The sequence below is a fragment of the Furipterus horrens genome, unplaced genomic scaffold (genome assembly GCF_987537825.1).
Source record: "Furipterus horrens unplaced genomic scaffold, mFurHor1.1.pri manual_scaffold_8, whole genome shotgun sequence".
Taxonomy (NCBI): domain Eukaryota; kingdom Metazoa; phylum Chordata; class Mammalia; order Chiroptera; family Furipteridae; genus Furipterus; species Furipterus horrens.
Window position 1 is genome coordinate 81,866,675 of NW_028327178.1, and position 18,508 is coordinate 81,885,182.

An 18,508-nucleotide genomic window follows, 5' to 3' on the forward strand; every position below is an offset into this window, starting at 1 on the left:
CACAAAGCAAAAGGTTCAATTCCCAGTCAAGGAATATGCCTGGGTTGTGAGTTTGGTCCTGAGTGGGGTGCACATGAGAGGCGATTGATCAATATTTCTCTCTCACATTGGTGTTTCTCTCCTTCTCTTTCTGTCTCCCTTCCCCTCTCTCTAAACAAACAAACAAATAAAATATTTAAAAACAAGTAAAATAAATTTAAAAACACAAATTTACTATTGTGAAAGTAAATTAAGTAAATACGAAGTTTTTAGATGTATGACGCAAAGTTCTAAAAGGTTTTACTGAAGGTGCTACAGATACACCTAAGTGTTCATTTCTCTCCAAATCCTTGGGTGGTTCCAATATATAATGAAGTTTGAAAAAAAATACATGAGAAGCTAAAAATGAAAGGGCGTATCAAGTTGAGGACAGGGAAGTGAGGTGATCACAGATGACAGAATGTAGTTAAACAGGAGAGATATCATTGGCACCAGAGGCATTTCCTTTTCCCTGTGCACGTGCAACTTTTATGAGGAATCAGGGCTTTCACTCACTCTTACCAGACAGACACTGAACAGAGATCATTCAGAGGGAAAGACTGAGGTTGAAAGAGCAGCAAACAAATGGATAACAGAGTAGCAACTGACTGATACTTATCAAGATTTGCTGGGATAATGAACTTCTGAGGAGACCCTACTGTCAGCAGTTGAAGACTTGGGAAGATGGACCCACTTATGCTGCCTCTCATGGTGGAGATTATACTGGGGAGTAGGAGAATTTCCACTTATCACCAGAGAATAGAATTTCCTCTCCCCCCATTCAGATCTAAAAAAATGATTATTTAGAAAATGAGGAAAATTTTAACAATGTACATTTCTCCAGGAAGTTTCAGTAAATCACATTTTACTTCGAATAAAATTCAACCTGGGTGGCCATATTCAGTCCAGCCTTTTAATCCAAAGTGAAATACCAAACTCAAGACTAAGAGCATCAAAAGCAGTATCAGGCCAATTGTTCAAGTGGTTCCATCATTAAAAAAACATATATTCACCAAAATAAATCCATGGTTTTTCACTTGAAAAGGCCAAGTTTCCCTTCAGAGCCTCCCTGTCCTTTCTTTGCTTTTCCTCTTGTGGAAATGAAAAGCCCATCTTCATCGTTCCCCTCTCTCCTCTGGATACCAAATAAACTATTTTAATTTGTTTTCTTTGTTTCAAGAAAGCAGCCAAGCTTTAGACTGTAATGTGTTTTAATTCATTTTGAAAAACAAACTCACATGGATTGACTGATTCTTCAGGTCCCCTTATTTGGACCTGGCACACTGTGAAGTCCAAACAACTCTGCATAGTTACATTAAACAGGTTCTTGTGCTGCGAAGTCACTGGGTGCAGGTAGCAGTGAAACATTCCCAAGACAATCACTAGACATGCAGAATGCCAGCCAGAAGCATGGATCACTTTCAGGGGTCTTGCCGCAGGGAGCATGAGGTTTTATTTTGTGTGCACTGACAACTGTGTAGGGTAAGCCAGCTGTGTTCACAGGAGCAAAGCACCCCCTATTCCTCTGAACCTAAAGGAGTGTCTTCCCAAAAGGGGTGTCTTTCCAATCTGTAAGCATGGGGCCAGATACCCCTCTGAGTTGTATGTATTGCTCCTTCAAGAGTCAAAGCCAAGCCACCATGAGCATGAAAGCTGGCTGACCCCCTCTATTCCCATTCCCCAGCATAGAGAGAACAACTGCCATTCACCCCATGAATCCAAAAAATCCTTCCATCCCTGGGTGTAAGCATGGATGCCGGCCAAGCAAGCCTTGGATACCCAGGACTGTTGGATTGTAGCTATGTCGATGTATCCCATGTACAAGGTGGTAAAGTGCTTTTGTTCCTCTACCTGATCCAGCTGAGGTAGAGGGGATTGGGGGCTGGCTACCTAATGGCCCCTAGCCCATATGCTTGTATTGGGACCGGTCCCTAGGGATTTGCACCTGGTTGGCAGTCATTTTGTGGTGGATGTGGTAAATTGCTAGCGTTACCACAATGATGAGGCCCAAGATGAGCCCCAAAATCAGGGGCAAGGTTTCCTCCAACTGCTCTCGTTCATCCACTGGGCATTTATGCTCTGAAATGGGAAAGAAGAAGAAAAGCAGTGAGGTTCTGTCAAAAGGTACTAAATCATAAGTCCTCCTACTAAAACTAAAAGGAGAATGGAGATAAAAATCTTTCTGAAGGAACCTTTGGGAAGACATGATTTTTTTTCCCAGAAACAATATTTTCCCAACCAACTCTAAGGCTGAATCACAATATTTTTGCATAATATAAAATAAAAATACACCTATTAAATAGGACAACATTTAGTTATCATATTTCTGGCAGACATCAATAAAATATCCAGATGACTTTTTTCAGTTTTCAGAGTGTTAGCATTAGACACAACCACCATCATTTTTATTGTTAGTTTAATTTTATAACTTTTTATTGAAGTACTTTGGTATAATGTACACAGAGAAAATCACACACAAATATACAGATTTTAAAAGTCTGAAAATACCAAGTATTGGCAACAATATGAAGAAAGTGGTACAAACATTAAAAAAAAACTGTTTAGTGGTTTCTAATTAAGGCAAAAACACCTACCATATAACCAAATATTCCATTCCTAGGTATTTACTTAGGAGTAATGAAAACATATGGACACAAAAAGACTTGAACATAAATGTTCACAGAATCTTTATTCATAATAGCCTAACCTGGAAACAATCTAATGGCCATTAAAATAGAATGGATAAATAAACTTGTATATTCATCCAATGGAATATTAATCAACAATAAAAAGAAATGAACTATGGCTACACATAACAAAATGGATGAATCACAAAAATATGTTGAATGAAAACTGTCAGACACGTAAAAGTACATATTGTATGATGCCATTTATATGATATTGAAGAGCAGATTAACCTAAGTCTGTGGTGATTAAAATCATACAAGAGCTTATATCTGGAAAATGGGACACGAGGGAACTTTCAGGTGTGGTGGAAATATTCTGTATCTTGATCTAGGTGAGGGTTACATGATTGCAAGTGTAGGCAAAAATGCATTGGGCTAAATACTTTAGATTTGTGCATTTTAATATGTGTAAATATACTAAAACTTTTAAAAGGAAGTGCAAAGCTTAATGAATTTTCACAAATGACTACCCCATGTAACCAACACCTAGATCAAGAAAGAAAATGTTACCAGCACACAGGGTTAATTCAACTTTTACTCTCTTAAAATTCAGAACAGTTTAATAGCCCTGTGTCTGCATTTTGAAATAGAACCAGTTCAGATACTTTGTAGAACTGACCCAAAGTGCCTTCCTAGAGACCAGTACACATTTAGTCTGGCCCCTTTGCTCCCTGTGGGCAACTAGCAGCCTTTCACCAAAATTATGAGCCCCAACTGGATAAAGCAGGCTTTATATATCTCTTCATATAGACCAACTTTTTAAGTCAAGATGACCCAGTGAACATTATTGAGCAACTACTGTGTGCCAGGATGCTCCAGAATCCCTGTTGGCTCTGTCCTTCCTCTCAGCTCACCTGAGACCAACAGAAAGGGATATAAGGTCTGAGCTTCAGGAGTCTCTTCTCTATAATAAAGAGCATCTGGAAAACCATAGGCAAATATGTAGTTCTTAAAAGACTCATACTTACCATGCCTGGTTCTTCAATTAACTGTAAGTTCTAAGCACAAAGATTGTCTCATTTAGTCTCTATAACAATTCCATGTAGTAAACACCATTATACCCATTTCAAAGACAAGGTAACAGAGGCAGAAGGAAGGAAGGAATTTACCCATGGGTAAGTGAAGCCCCAATCTGAATTCAAACAGCCTAACTCAACAGTGTAGTCAGGGCAGTATTTAGCAGACATGAGCTAGGGTCTGAATTAGGGTTAGGTCCATAGCAGGCCTGAGCTGCTGGCATTAAGCGGTGACTGAATCACAAGGTAGGTGAAAAGGAGGGCTCTAGGCTCTGTGGGTCTGCTCATGGAGGTGCATTCAGTTTCTGAAAACTTGGTGAGCTGGATACTTATTACAGAGGGGTACGAAGATACTTCCGGGGTTTCTGAATTGTAGTGATGGCTTCATAGGTGTAGTTCTAAGTCAGTATTTATCAAATTGTACATTTGAATATGTAAGTTTATTGTATTTCAATTATAAAACTGTTTAAAACAAATATGCAAACATATGCATCCATACATTCTCCAAATTGAAAAACTGTAGTTTTTTAAAAAAGATATTTTGGCAAATGTTAAGGATTTATTACCACTACACTGGGCCTTTTGGTAGCAACCAGAAGGACCAAAAAGAATGAGTAGGGGACTTATCTCTCTCTTTCTTTGATTCAATTTAATGAGCCCTACCCTTTGAGCATCAAGTGGCCAAATATACCCATTTCCCCAGGGAAAGGACTCACTGTTGTTAATAGGTACACCAGGGACAGCTATGGGTCTATAACCCCACAGTCAGAGGCTGCTTTTTTTTTTTTTTCTATGACCCAACATTGCCTCATTGGCAAGAACAATGGATAGAAATGGAGTCTCCTTGTGTAGGGATTTTGTTAAAACACAAGTTATTTGTTTTCCTCACCACAACTCACTGTTGTCCATGTTATTTTAACATTGTAGGGTTTGCTCAATATCCATGTGCTAGCTGCAAATTCATAACAAACTCCCTCAGCCACACCTGAGTTTATATTAATGAAGTGACTTTCAGAAAGTCCCTAGGTCACCTCAGGATATGGGTGCCAGGAAAATCAATCCTGTGACTAAAGGGTTGAAACTTTCAGCTCCCACTCCCTGATCTCTGGGAGTGAGAGGGCCTGGAGATTTAGTTCAATCACCAATTGCCAATGACGTAATCAGTCATGCTTCTGTAATGGAAGCCTCTCTATAAAATCCAAAAGGACAGGGTTCAGACAGCTTCTGATTGGTGAACACATGCATATATGGGGAGAAGAGCATGCTCAGGGGTCATGGAAGCTCCTTTTATAGTAAGTGAGTGATCTAAGAAGTTAAATGTTTCTCTGAATTTTATGAGCCACTCTAAGCAAACTAATTGAACCCGAAGAGAAGGTCATGGAAACCTCCAATATATACATATAGCAGGTATGTCAGATTGTTGTCTGAAATGGGGAGGAGGGATTAGTCTTGTAGGACTGAGTTTTTAACCGTGGGACCTGATGATATCTCCAGGCAGATTGTATCAGAATTGACCTAAATTGTAAAACACCCAGCTAGTGTCAGAAATTTGCTTGGTGGCTGAGAAAAACACCACATACCAGATTTGGTGTCATAATCACAATGCCAGAAAATTATTCTTAAATGGATAATAACTTTGGTGTAGTTATGAGAAGTAACATCTCATATCCCATCCTTTAAAGAAGACAGAGGGAAAAAGCACAATCTATTCTGGCAAAAATATTTAAAATATATATATATATATTTAAATTACTGGTGTGGTTTTTAAAAATTTTTATTTATTTGAGAGAGCAAGAGAGATAGAAATATCAATTTGTTGTTCCATTTATTTATGCATTCATTGGTTGATTCTTATTTGTGCCCTGACCAGGGATTAAACCCACAACCTTGGCATATTGGGATGACACTCTAATCAGCTGAACTACCCAGCCAGGGCCTGTGTTTTATATCTTAACAACATTTTTGTTGCTTTAGGGAAAAAACCTGAACTAAATAGCACTCAAATGGGTATCTAATGGAGTATTAAATTACTGTATGGTCATGTCAAAAATAATCATGGGAAAACAGAGGATCTAAAAAAGTGTCATGAAAAATACTGAATCCCCATCTTCAACTACCCCACACCCCTAAGAGGTCAAATAAAGGGGAATTCCTGAGTCTGCTATCCCTTATCCACCATTTCAAAATCCACAAAGTTCTGGAAACCAAAAGCACTTTGTTATCACTTATTTGGCAACAAAACCTGACTTACGCTGACACTGAAGCTCATGATTCTCATTCATCCTACTTAGTGTGAAGACTCACATGTTTCACTGCAGGATAAAGACATATTAATATATTTGATTACAGGGGGCTGCCCTGACTTTTCTGGGGTCTTCTATAATACAAAAGTCCCCCTTTATCCGAGGGTCATATGTTCCAAGACCCCAGTGAATGCCTAAAACTGTGGAGAATTCATATGAAATGATTTTTTCCTGTACACATATACCTATGATAAAGTGATTTATAAATTAGGCTAGTAAGAGGGTAACAACTGTAACTAGAATGAAATGGGACAGATGTGACAATATGCTGTACTAAAAGGGATGTGAGTGTGGTCTCTTTCTCAAAATACCTTACTGGAAAGTACTCACCCTTTTTCACAAGATGATGTGAGATGACACAATGCCTATGTGATAAGATGAAGTCATGTGAAGGACATGGGCAGTGTGAGGTGGCATGGTGTTAGGCTATAAGCGTTACTTGAACACGAGCTCTGATACTACAGTAGTCAATGTGATAACCTGGACAGCTACTAGGTCACTAATGGCAGGTAGCATATACAGTGTGGATACGGCGGACAAAGGGATGATTCACGTGCCAGGGATCATGAAGTGAGACGGTGAGATATTTCATCATGCTGCTCAGAACATTGCACAATTTAAAACTTACGGATTGTTTATTTCTGCAATTGTCCGTTTAAAATATTTAGACCATGGTTGACTGTAGGTTACTGAAGTTGTGGAAAGCAAAATCACAGATAAGGGGGGGACAACTGCACATGAACTATGCACTGTGTTGTCTTCTTAAAATCTATAGTAGTCTGAATTCTGAAAAAAATGTCAAGGGTTTTAGGTGAGAGATTGTGAACCCGTAAATGATTTATATTTCCCTTTTAGGCTTAAGTTGATGTTTCCAAGCTGCCTCTGGCCCTTAGGGGAAAAAAATTGATATTACAAATCAGAGCAGATGTACACACACAAAACTGAAACCAAAGTTCTCCAAAAACAATAGTTATCCCTACTTTGTGTATCTAATAATTTATACATTATTCTCTTTCATTTAAAACTGTGTTGGTCATGACCCACTAAGCGGAGGTCGTAATCTTTTTTTGTACTAGTATGATAAAACTATAACCCCCTCCTCAGAATAATGCTTATAAATAATGCATAAAAATAAAATATATAAGATTAAAGAGAAAACAGATTACACTAAAATTCAGATATCAGAACATCTTTAAATCATTTGGGACACAGTGATATATGTATTTGTTGTTAATACACATGTATGCTGGCTGTGGTTACGAAGTAGTGAGAAGCAAAACTGTTACTTCACAAGATCTGTACAAACTAATGTGAGATGAAAATATCTATAATTCCTACTTGTGACAAATTCACAGGTACAACTGATACTACTGTGGGTTGTTAGTTTCATTTATAATAAAAAGAAGTGTTAAATATTAATTATAAATCAGTGGAAATAAAGATGTAAATAATCCCCATTGAAATTTACAGACCTCCTGAATTCTCTCCACAAACCCTATGGACCCCATTGTTAAGATCCTCTGCAATAAACTAATTATACCACTCGTGGCTATAAAACAAGGGAGGCCTTAGATCTGCCTTGGAGAAGAGCATCTCTTACTTCAGTCCAGACCAAATGTGGCTTGTATGCTCAGAGAACCCTTACTCCGTGTCCACCTCCATAGGCCTTGGGGTCCCTCATGCTTCTGTCCTGGCTGGCATCAGAGTTCTAGAGCATAGTGCACAGGGGCCCAGGGTGATGGCCAATGGCCAAATAAGCCAACAACCAGCCTAGTCATTGGGAAGAACCAGAGGAAGACAGATCATACACCATGGGGGTGATCTATTGCCAGCTTCCAGTTGCCAACTTGTGGTCACATCAACCATAAACCCAGTGCCCCCCACTGAAACCCTGATTCATCATAGTCTCTGTTTTCTACATGTATGTTTTATTTTGTTTTGTTCTGTTTGATGAGCACAGCATTTCAAAGTTGTATTTACTCCATGAGGCAAACAAAGCCCAAGAATTCTTCCTTGTACCCCAAATGAACAGCGCTGAGGTGGGCAATGGGCCAAGAGGCAAGCTGTCTGCTTTCCCAAGTTCTGCTAAGCCTTTTGCTGTCTGTGCTTCCTTCACTGTCTGGCAGGGCAGCTAAAGGAGGGGGGTTGCCTCTCTTTCCATATTTTCTCTGGGCTGGCTCTGAACTCCTGTAATCTCAGCAAAGTATATTTTGTATACTGAAGTTGTTCAGATGGGTGGGCTTTGGAGAACTTCAGCTGGAGACAAGGAGATTCTCTCACCAAAATGTAAGCACTAGTGATAGAAAAGATAATTGAAACAAGTACTGATCGAAGCCACTGTGTGCCAGGAACACACACGCACAAGAAGGAGTCGTAGAGACTCTTTCCCACCAGTCTGCAAGCTCCACCAGAGCAGGGAAAGTTTGTATCTCCCAGTACCTAGATGTAGCAGACATGAACGATGTCCTGTCCCCTGATAGTCACCATTGCCACACATTCCCACGGAGTTTTTACTGCAAGGAAAGTTAGACATCCCAGAGTCAATACCTGTCCCTCCACCCCTGTGGCCATTGGGAAGGTTGTCAAGTACTCTGAATTCATGAACTTTTTATCATGGCTTCTACTACTCCTAAGAGCATGATTGGAAGATGCCACCTAATCTGTGTTTTACCCAGATGGGGTGAATGGGAGTTGGCAGGTAAATGCTAGCCCTCCTAACCCTGCCTCAGGTTGGATAGCCCAGGCGGCTTCTATATCCTTTCCCAGAGGTTCAGAGGTTCCAGCAATGTGACCCCAGGTGCCCACAGTAGTAACTTGTGCATTAATGCACTTGTGCTGGCTGCCTTCCCTTCCCGTTTCACTTCCTCAATCCCTTACCAGTGCTTTCTAGAGCCACTTAATAAATAAACTACTTGCACTTATATACTTTCTTAGGATCTGCTTCTGGGGAATCCAAACTAAAGCACTATGTTCCAGGTCAGTACTGGGAACATAGAATTCTAAGGCTGACCAGCAACATGGCCCTATGCTGAGGCTTCATATTATACTTTCAACACAGTTCTTAGCAGTTTTAATAACAGAATTATCTCCTTCTGGACGCTTATACCGGAGGCCCTGCAGAGCAACTACCCAGGGTGACATGTTTCTTGACTGGCAGGTGTCAAGTAAATGACAGGTCTACACATCCCTAGATCAGCATCAGCAGACCCTTCCTGTATTGGTGGCATGGCAGCTAACCACATGGTGCCTACTGGGGGTGGGGAGCGTGTACAGAGAAAGGTAGGGCATGTTCATTTCCACTAGAACACAGATCGTTTTCCCTAGTTCTGGATAAAATACAGATCAGGTGGCACTTTCCAATCACTCTGCTCCCAGCAATGGTAAAACCTCATGAGTTCAGCGTACCCGACATCCTTTCTAAGGTGCCTCCTGCATCCTCATGTTGATTCTCGTTGCTCAGCAGAAGCAGCTGAGGATCTGATACCCAGAGACAGGTTCTGGTCCCAGCCCTGGAAGCCAGTAGGATAGGAGCCTTCACTGATAACTTCTCTGAGCCTCAGTTTCCCCATTAAACGCAGGGATCTCAGTACCTTCTTTACATTGCTTTGCTTGTTTTTCCTCCTTGAGAATTAAGAAGGGACCAGCCTCTATGTGGTGACTTTTAGGTGCCTGTTAAACCTGTGTCTTTAATAAAGTGGAACGGAGGCTCCCTTCATGCTGCTTTTGTCATTGTGCATAAAAGCTGCCTGTAGTTCAAGCATTACAGCACTCAGGCTGATCTGTTCCTCCCAGCGCTGCGTTCCCCATACCATCACAGACAGAAATCTCCAGGGACCCTCCAAGGCACACATAAGGAATTAACTCTGTGAGGACAAGTTAATCCACCCCAACTGAGAAGCAAGGGGTGCCTTGAACTGCAGGGTGGTAGATGATTTACAAGATGTATTTGTTATGGAAATGAGCCAACATGGCCTCTGTACATTGGCCCCTAGGTGGTTTAGTTCCCCACTGAAGACTGGGATCCATTAGCTGCAAAGCCCTCTGGCGCCAGACTCAAATTTTACACATCCAATTATTTTTATAACAGTCCAAACAAGCAAATTTTAGCCATTTAGAGTCTGCCTGCTTTGCATAACAAACCTCAACCAACAGCTGTTACCCATTGATAAGCTAGAGCCCTGTAGTCATAAGGCCTGGAGCCTTTATGCTGTCCTTCAGAGCTCTCTGACCCAGAGACTCCTCACCCTGTTGCTGAGTGACACATGCCACCTGGACCCATAAGCCCCCTGCCAATACTCCTCCTCCTCCTCCAGGAGGTCCGCTGTTCTCTTTTCCCTCTGGATGATGGTCCATGAGGTCCCTCCCTCTGGACAGTCCCCTGCTCTGAGGGGTTTCCCTTCTCACGCAACCCTGTCCAAGTACCATGCAATAAAGTTTGTGTGCTACTGCCTCTTATGGTCATAACTTTTCCTTGATAAGCCTAAAAACTCCCACCTCACCCCACCTCCATAGTATTCTACAGACCAGGAGCATCACCAGGGAGCTTGCTAGAAATGGAGCACCTTGGGCCCTGCCCCAGAGATACTGAACCGGACTCTGTATGTTAACAAGATCACTGCCACACAAGAGTTGTGTGCACACTGCAGTTGGAGACGTGCTGAGCTAAGAGACTTTCCTTGGGGATTAGTGTAGTGACCAAGCTCAATGCTCTAAAGGGATTTGTGTGACAAAGTTGTCAACCCCCATTTGGACTGAGAGAAGCCCCTGTGAGTGTACACTAATGCAATTCATTGACTCTTCCTTGTTTTTCTCCATCCATAAAGTAGGCATGCTGCCAGGTATGACCCCCTTATTCAGGGAATAGAGTCTTCATTAGAAACCCTGATGCTGTGGGTCCTGAGCACACATGACCAACTGCATGAACATACCCCTGCAGTGGGCATACAGATATAAGACCAGATACTCCCCCCAACACACACAAACACACACACACACACACACACACACACACACAAGTACACTCCATTCACACCTACACAGACATTGCAACACATCCAGGGCCTCCTGAGCATTTATTCTAGGAAATGGAGGGTGAAAAAAAATCTTTTGAATTCTACCAAATCAAATAAAATGATCTCCAACAAAACACAGTGGGGGGCAGGTGCTGAGAGACTCAGACAGAAGGAGCCAGGAACAAAAGGACCCCTACCACACAAAGGCACATTGATCCAGTGAGTGACTCTGAATGGGGCTTGCCTCCTCCCCAGAGCATCAAGGTTTAAACTCCAGGGTACCATATAGAGGGGAACATCCTAATTATTACCCGGCAAAGTCAGTGAGACAGATGCAATTTGCTTCTGCTTAATATGTCTGCATTTAGGAAGGTATATATGCTGAGAAACTCTCTAAGTCCGTTGTGCCTGTCTAGGACCTGGAAGTGGATAAAAAACAAACAAACAAACAAACAACAACAAAAAAAACTGCTTTTCAAACAAAAGATGTCATTAAGTTCATGCCATGAACTTCAATTTTTAGGAAAGCAGCTCTGTTCTTATTCAGAATACACTTTACACAATTCTAAACATCCATGAGGTTTGATTTCTCAGTCTTGAACAACTATAAGCAACAACTTAGAAATAACCAAGTGGGATAGGGCAAGGTTGTGGTGAGAAATTAGTAAAAGCAGCAATTACAGTACCAGTAGTACCAAGCAGTAAAGAAGTGCCTAAGAACAACTGACTAGCAAAAAACAAAAAGGCACCAGAGATTTCTGAAAGGACCCTTATAAATGCAAAAGCATCTATGGTAGGGACCCTGGGGCTGAAAATTCCTGGTCATCAATAATCGCACAAATTCAATTACATTTAAGTATGTTTAAATGTTTAAGAATGACACTATTGCACTTATAAGTACTTTGTTAAAAAAAGATTTAAAAAAATGTTAAGGTCTTGACAGAGTTTAGTTTCAATTTTGTAGAAAATACATTAAAATGGAATACCCCATCCTTCTATGAGAAGAGTTAAATATGGCACTGCTTTAATAAATCAATTAAATTCTGATTTGCCTGGCTCTGAAACATTTGGAAGTCTCTATTAATTGACTGCATAGCTTCAGAATATCAGTTCAGCCAAAGGTAACTGGGCATCTGCAATGTGCCAAGCATTGTATTAGGTGCTAAAAATACAAGGATGAAAAAGAAGCTAACCGTTCTATCAAGGACATAGAAACTCTCAAATGCCTTCTAAATAATCGTGTGGTTGTGGTGGGTGGATCTATTCAGTATAGTTTGAGTGCGAGGGACATTTTATGAAAGCTGGGTTCCTTGGGGGATGACAATGACTTGTGTGTGACACAGATGGGGACTCCCTAATATCCTGCACAGTGAAATAGTTGTATTCACTGGGGGAGCCCCAGCCCAAAGGAAGGCATCTATAAAGCAATCAGGATCTCTCCCCACTTTTGAAAAAAAGATTTTATTTAATTTTAGAGAGAGGGGCTGGAGAGAGAAAGAGAGGGAGAGAAACATCAGTGTGTGGTTGCTCCTCACACACCCCCAACTGGGGACCTGGCCCACAACCCAGGCATGCATCCTGACTCGGAATCAAACCAGCAACCATTTGGTTCCCAGGCCAGCAGTAAATCCACTGTGCCACACCAGCCAAGGCATCCCCACTTTTTAACCACAGGAATCAACATGATATGAAACTGTCTTTAACAACCTCCCCCAGACAAGAGAAAAACAACAAATGAATTGAAGAATTCACTTACCCTACATTTGTCTAGTGAAAATTGTTCCTAGACTTGGACAAATTGTGGAAAGGTAAACTCCCTTCATGCCCTACCTCTGCTTGGAGACAGAGAACCAAGAGAATGTGGATGCCCTGAATGTGCCTAATTCCCTTTCCTGTGCTAGCACAGACTGAGAAGAAGCATATCTTCTACAACCCAGAGGGAGCAGATCCGGGACCCATGCCTTCCTGGAGCTTTGTGGGTATCCCTCCTACAAGGTAAGTAATGGATAGAGGCAGATCTTCATAACTCTCTGTGATCTTCATGTGACACACATACACACACGCACACACACACAACTGTTGCAGTCTAGCAACACAAAAATTTGGACTCACAGTGGTAAAACCTACAGCTTGAAGTGTCTGAGAGCACATGGAGAAATTGAGGCCCTCAGAAGCAAAGGACCTTCTCCAATCTATGGCTCCCTAGATAACTATCTGAGATTTTTAACAGCTTTTTGATAGGAAGATTTGCATTCATTTTCTTACCTCTCACCCTATCAAGGTTCTTCTTTTGGCAAAGGAAGGGAAAGATGAAGAAATAAAGGAAGGGTGAGAAGAAAGCTGCCATGATTCTGTTTACTGACTTTAGTCTTTGCAAAATATTACAGAAGGAAGTAGTGTCATGTCAGCCTATAGGAAATCCAAGTGGCAGCAAGGCAGGTCCCCATTCACATCCATCCTGAAGTCAGCCTTCCCTTCCCTCCTCCCTTTCTCCTCCCACCACCCATGCCCCCACCAACCCACCTTCACTGAAGACAAAATCAGAGATGATATCAAAGGGCTGGATGTGGACTGAAGACAGGACCATGGTGACTGTCTTCTGTGGATCGCTGGAGGGTAGTGAAATGGTCTGCTGTGCTTGACACTCATAGGACTTTCCGGCTGGAGTGACCAAGGCTGAGAGGTGATGTGAGTTGGCTGTGTGTTTCCCAGCTGCAAGGAAGACCCAAAGTGAAGGTTTGGCTCCTCTCCCTGGCAGAACCCTCCTTGCTCCTAACCTCCCCAGCCAGAGAGTTGGTTCTTGCCTCTCAGCTCCAGACTCCCCTCCAGTGTCACCTTGCCTATGGCATCAGGTGGTGTCAAAGAATAAATACACCCATTCCTTCATGAGCAGGAGCTCCTTGAACAGTAATATAGAGTTTGAGAAAATTTTGAAGTTTCTTTTTAGAAGAAGAGTATGATACCTAAAAACCCTTTTTACTTTATAACACCTAACAACAGAGATCCCAAGAAAACAGAACAGTGACTTAATTTATTTACATTTCACAATCCCCAAAGAATAAAATATCTTCCTCAACAAAGCATCTCTGATTTCTGGTGCTCTGGGCAGACAGCCTAGCACTGGCCTACTTTGTTTGTCGCCCCCCCCCCACTTGCCCTTTTCCTTTTATTTGTGTCGTAGAGGGTCCTAAGGTAGCCAAGAAAATGCTTAAATATGAATTTTGATGAAGACAAGAAAACTTTTTTTACTGTGATGTTAAAAGGGCTGTAAACAGAAAGATGACATGTAGTCTTTCATGTGCTCAATAAATCTTTTCCCAACTCAGGTGCTCAGGTGATCGAATGCCTCATTGTGAGTAGATTAGACATTTTACAAAATAAATAGATAAATTCAAATGTGGTTTTTGACAGTGCCTGCAAATGCAGACATTGTTATTTGGGGAATAGATGTTACTTTGACCACGATATTTTTTGAAAATCTGGGTGAGTTATTGGAATAATGGACAGGAAAAGCTAATAAATTAGGCCACGGTTCAGAGTGTGCTCTGGGGTGGCTGCAATGGGTGACTGAAGACGGAGTGGGAGTCCTGCTGCCATGCGCAAAAAGATACTGAAGGCCATCAAATCCTGACCGAAACGGAAGTCATTCTGCTCCCTTCAAGTTTTAACACATGAGAAAAATAAACCAGGGTGCAGAAAAAAATGTAAACAGCTTTGTTCTTCTCTGCGCCTCCCTAAAGGACAAACCTTAAGAGGTCGTTCTGAAGCTGCCAGGGAAGTCAGGCCCTCACACAAGACGTCTCATCCGGCATCAGATTACGCGCGACCGCCTGGCTCTGGCCCACGGTTCCTTGCGCATCTACAAGGCCAGAGGTCCAGAGGACCCAGTGGCGGTTCCACTTCCTCTGTCTTGGAGAACAAGCCAGGGAGGATTGGGCCTGGGAGCGTAAAGCCGTGATCAGTTTTTGAAAATTTCCGAATTTCCTGAGGAATTCGCCCTCCACGCCTGCGCTTCTGCAGGTCCACGCTTTCCTAAGCTCTCTCACCAGGCCTGCTGACCTCTACTCACCGCTGACTGCGTCTTTAAAATGGGTCTTCTCGGAGGAGTCGTAGACGAATTGGACCTTGCTCAGCCTCCACGTCGCCTCGGATCCCTTGGACGTGTTGTGACTTTCCTGCCGAGTGGGGGAGGAGCGCATCAACCGCCCCTGCGACTTCTGGGTGGAGAAACCGAGGGGCGGCCCCAGCCCACACCCATCCAAGAGTCTGCGCCCCCTCTCCTAGGAGTTACCTTTACAAACAGCATTTTGAGCGCATATGCGCGATCCACCCAGAACACCTGCAGCTCCGACTCGTTGTGGCCACAGCGGCCCTTCACCTCAGCTCCCCGGGTCAGTGAGATATCAGCCTGTTCGGTGATCAGCTGGGAACACAGATGCCCCGCACCCCCTCAGCGCACCCAGCCCCAGTGGGGGCTGTAAAGGGCGGCGCGTCCAAACTCCGGATTGCACGCCTGGGTGCTCCTTTGCGCGCGCGCGCGCTCCCAGGTCCGGGAACATGCGGTTAAGTGCTGTACGTGCAGACCCCGGCGTTAGGGAAGCAGAGAGGGGGGTTACTTTCAAAGCAGGCAAGGCGAGCAGAAGGCGTTACAAGCCGGAACCCCCATGCAGCATTCAGGAGCAGCCTGCAGGGGCTCAGGGAGCAAGGCGGGCGACCCAGGTCTTCATAGGGCCTTGAGGGTGGGTGCCCTTCGCCCCTGGAGCCCTAAGAGCAAGCTGGGAGGGAAATGGTTCCTTACATCAACATAATTGCTGGCCCACACATCATAAGGGACAATAAATTTGGCTGCAAACTCTGCCATGAGACATGTCGTCCCATTTTCTCGCACCACAAATATATCTTTTTCAGGGTTAGTGGAAAGGCCTGAGAGATTTTCCACTTCTTGTTCTGCCATGATTCGAGCCATTACATCTGCAGGGGGAAAAAATCCTATCAGGTTCCGGGCTCGGTGAGCCCCCGCTCTCGGGCAAATGCGTGGAGATCGTGGTCTGCGGGCTCTGGGGTGACAAACTTCCCTGACGGGTGCTGTGCGCTGTGTGAGCCATTTCTCTAACCTAGCGCCAACAAATTCAACTTCGTTGCTGTTAATTTATAATAAAAAATAAAATTAAACTTTAAGCCTTTACTAATTTATAACCCGACTGGCCTTTTTCTTTATCTAAGGATTTAAAACCAAATCTTTCTAGCCAATGCTCTGACCCTACGAAGCAGATCCGCATAGCACTCTGTCTGGCATACAGGTGTGTGGCTCTGTGGGGAATTCTCGCTACTACCAAAAAGGCCCTCGGCCCCCTCCCCCACCCCAAAGGAAAAAAGGAAACCCTTGCAAAATGCCAAGGGCAGTATTTTGATCTTAAGCTACAGACTTTACTATGACGGTTCTATTCTCTGCAAAGAGTGCACTCTGCCCTTACGGTCGCCGAAACGTTACTCACGGAACAGCATCAGGAGAACTCGAAGTCTATTCCAGCTGAGAACAGCTCTTTCTCGGAGATCCATGCCTGCCGTGCAGCGAATGAGGCCAGATGTGCTGCAGCAGAGGCCGTCCGAGAGGGAATCCCTTAAAGTCGCCGCTGGAGTAAGCCGGGGTGAGCAAGGGCGGGGGCGCCGAGAGGGAGGAGGTGGGGAGCGCGTGTTCTGTGAGCGCTGGCGGGGACTTGGTGTCGGGTGCCGCACCGGCCGATGCAGGCTGAACACGAGTCTGCTCACTGCAGAGGAATGGACCGCGCGGTGAGGGAGCTGTCCACGGCTACGAGTGCTGAAAGGAATAGGTTGTGTTGCAGGAGTGATCGTGGCTTGAATTGTGCATAGGATCAATGAAATTGGGGGGTGGAGGCACTAAAATCCTCCCTGAGTCTGTTTCCTGTTTGGCAGTTGCATCCACAAAGATTATTCTGTCCTGAGAAACTTAATGGACTTATTCAATATCCCTTCGAAGAACAGTTTATATATCACAGTCACATCGCTGGAGTTCCGACTCCTGAAAATGCATCTGGCTCTTGGAAGAAAACAGTAGAGCACAAATTGTTGCTGCTTTAGGGGGTGGAGGAGTAGGCAGGAATAGAGAAGGAAAATGCTATGGCAACGGTTTCCTGATTTGGGAGACATTCTCTTCTCTCCCTTGCTCACAATGAGCTCATGGGTTCAAAGTTAAGTTGACACCTCCTCAGATGAGGCCATCAGTCAATGCAGTATATCCTTTTGCGCTTACTTTCTGTGAGCTCTGCTCTCTGGCTGCATGAGGACTGTGAACTTTAGGGTCACCTACCTACCCTCACTCATTATATTATGATTACTCTGCCAAGAGCAATGTAGGTGAACCTGAAGTTTGTGAGGGTTATCTAGAATCTCTTAGAACAGTGATGTTGCATAGTTATGTAAACACAGCACACAAACACACACACACACACTGGTATTACTCTTCAGACTGGTGGGACAGAAACATGAATATTAGTGAGCTAATTCCTATATTTACTTACTTGGTAGTTTACCTTTTTCTCCCCCTCCCTAAATAAGATTGAGAATACAGCTATTTCAGAAACAGAAATGCCATCATCATCAATTATAGTGATCCCCAAATATTTTATTTCTTAGAGGATTTTATTATGTGACTAGCCTGTAGTATAAGGTAAAAAAACAATGTCATATAAAGGGGCAAAGTATTAAGTATTTTCATGTGTGTTGTCCAATTTGATCCTCTTACAACCTTAGAAGACAGGCAAGGGAAGATATACCTTATTTTGGTTGCACATATCCCAAAACTAAGGCTCAGAAAATTAAATGACCTTCCTACATGTCACATGGTCATATAGGAAGTTAAACTTAAAATAGAAAAATCACATGATTTAACTTTGTAGGGATCGTCTTCATTTTTTCTTACATAACACTTTGACTCCAAAATACACCATATTTTTATTTCCATAAACATATTTATTCAGTGACCAAAAACAAACTAAAATCTAAAATTTCTGTCATTAATTCACATTCCTGAAATGAGATTAGAATGCTGTTTTAAGTATAATAATATTTTGACATGCCATTTATTCCAAAGTGTCTATATAATTATGCTTCAAATCTATACTTCTATTACTGATTAGATACATATTTTTACATCTTTATTTTTATCTCTGTATTTTCATATCTCATCCAAACATTTCTCAAGAACTTTACATAAATGATTATATATAAAAGAATTAATGTAGAATTGTGATCAATATGCAATCATTTATCAGTTGAGAGTGGAAGTTGTAAAATTTATGTCTTACAATTTGTCATATCAGCAATTTGTCATGTTAGCAATTGTTATTTTCCTGTAGTTCTGTAAAAACTAGAAAATAATGAGACATGTGTAATAAAGCCTTTATATTCTCTCTCCCTTTATTCTTCTATTCCTCCAGTACTTTAATGAGAAA

The 18,508-nt window shown here is 42.5% G+C and overlaps 1 protein-coding gene across 2 annotated transcripts; it reads right to left on the reverse strand.

The window, feature by feature from the left end:
* Nucleotides 1-1,211: 1,211 nt before the first annotated feature.
* Nucleotides 1,212-17,072, reverse strand: LAMP5 (lysosome associated membrane protein 5). 2 transcript variants are annotated; one of them, XM_090285216.1, is made up of 6 exons: nt 16,532-17,072; nt 15,835-16,025; nt 15,328-15,459; nt 15,106-15,211; nt 13,560-13,748; nt 1,212-2,097 (listed from the first exon to the last, which is right to left on the reverse strand). In XM_090285216.1, the coding sequence occupies exons 1-6, from the start codon at nt 16,593-16,595 to the stop codon at nt 1,919-1,921; spliced, it is 861 nt and encodes a 286-aa protein (XP_090141342.1). In that variant the 5' UTR covers nt 16,596-17,072; the 3' UTR covers nt 1,212-1,918. The 2 variants fall into 2 exon arrangements, with proteins under 2 accessions (XP_090141342.1, XP_090141343.1); XM_090285217.1 differs by having other exon boundaries at nt 15,835-16,007; nt 16,532-17,071.
* Between the last annotated feature and the right edge of the window lie 1,436 nt (nt 17,073-18,508).

Bases quoted from the DNA above. Each gene is read 5' to 3' on its own strand.
- LAMP5 (XM_090285216.1), bottom strand. From the start codon at position 16,595: ATGGATCTCCGAGAAAGAGCTGTTCTCAGCTGGAATAGACTTCGAGTT. The intron at 15,212-15,327 runs GTAACTCCTAGG...CCCACTCGGCAG, and splicing joins TCAAAATGCTGTTTGTAAAG to GAAAGTCACAACACGTCCAA. The intron at 13,749-15,105 runs GTGAGTAGAGGT...TCTTCCTTGCAG, and splicing joins TTTTAAAGACGCAGTCAGCG to CTGGGAAACACACAGCCAAC.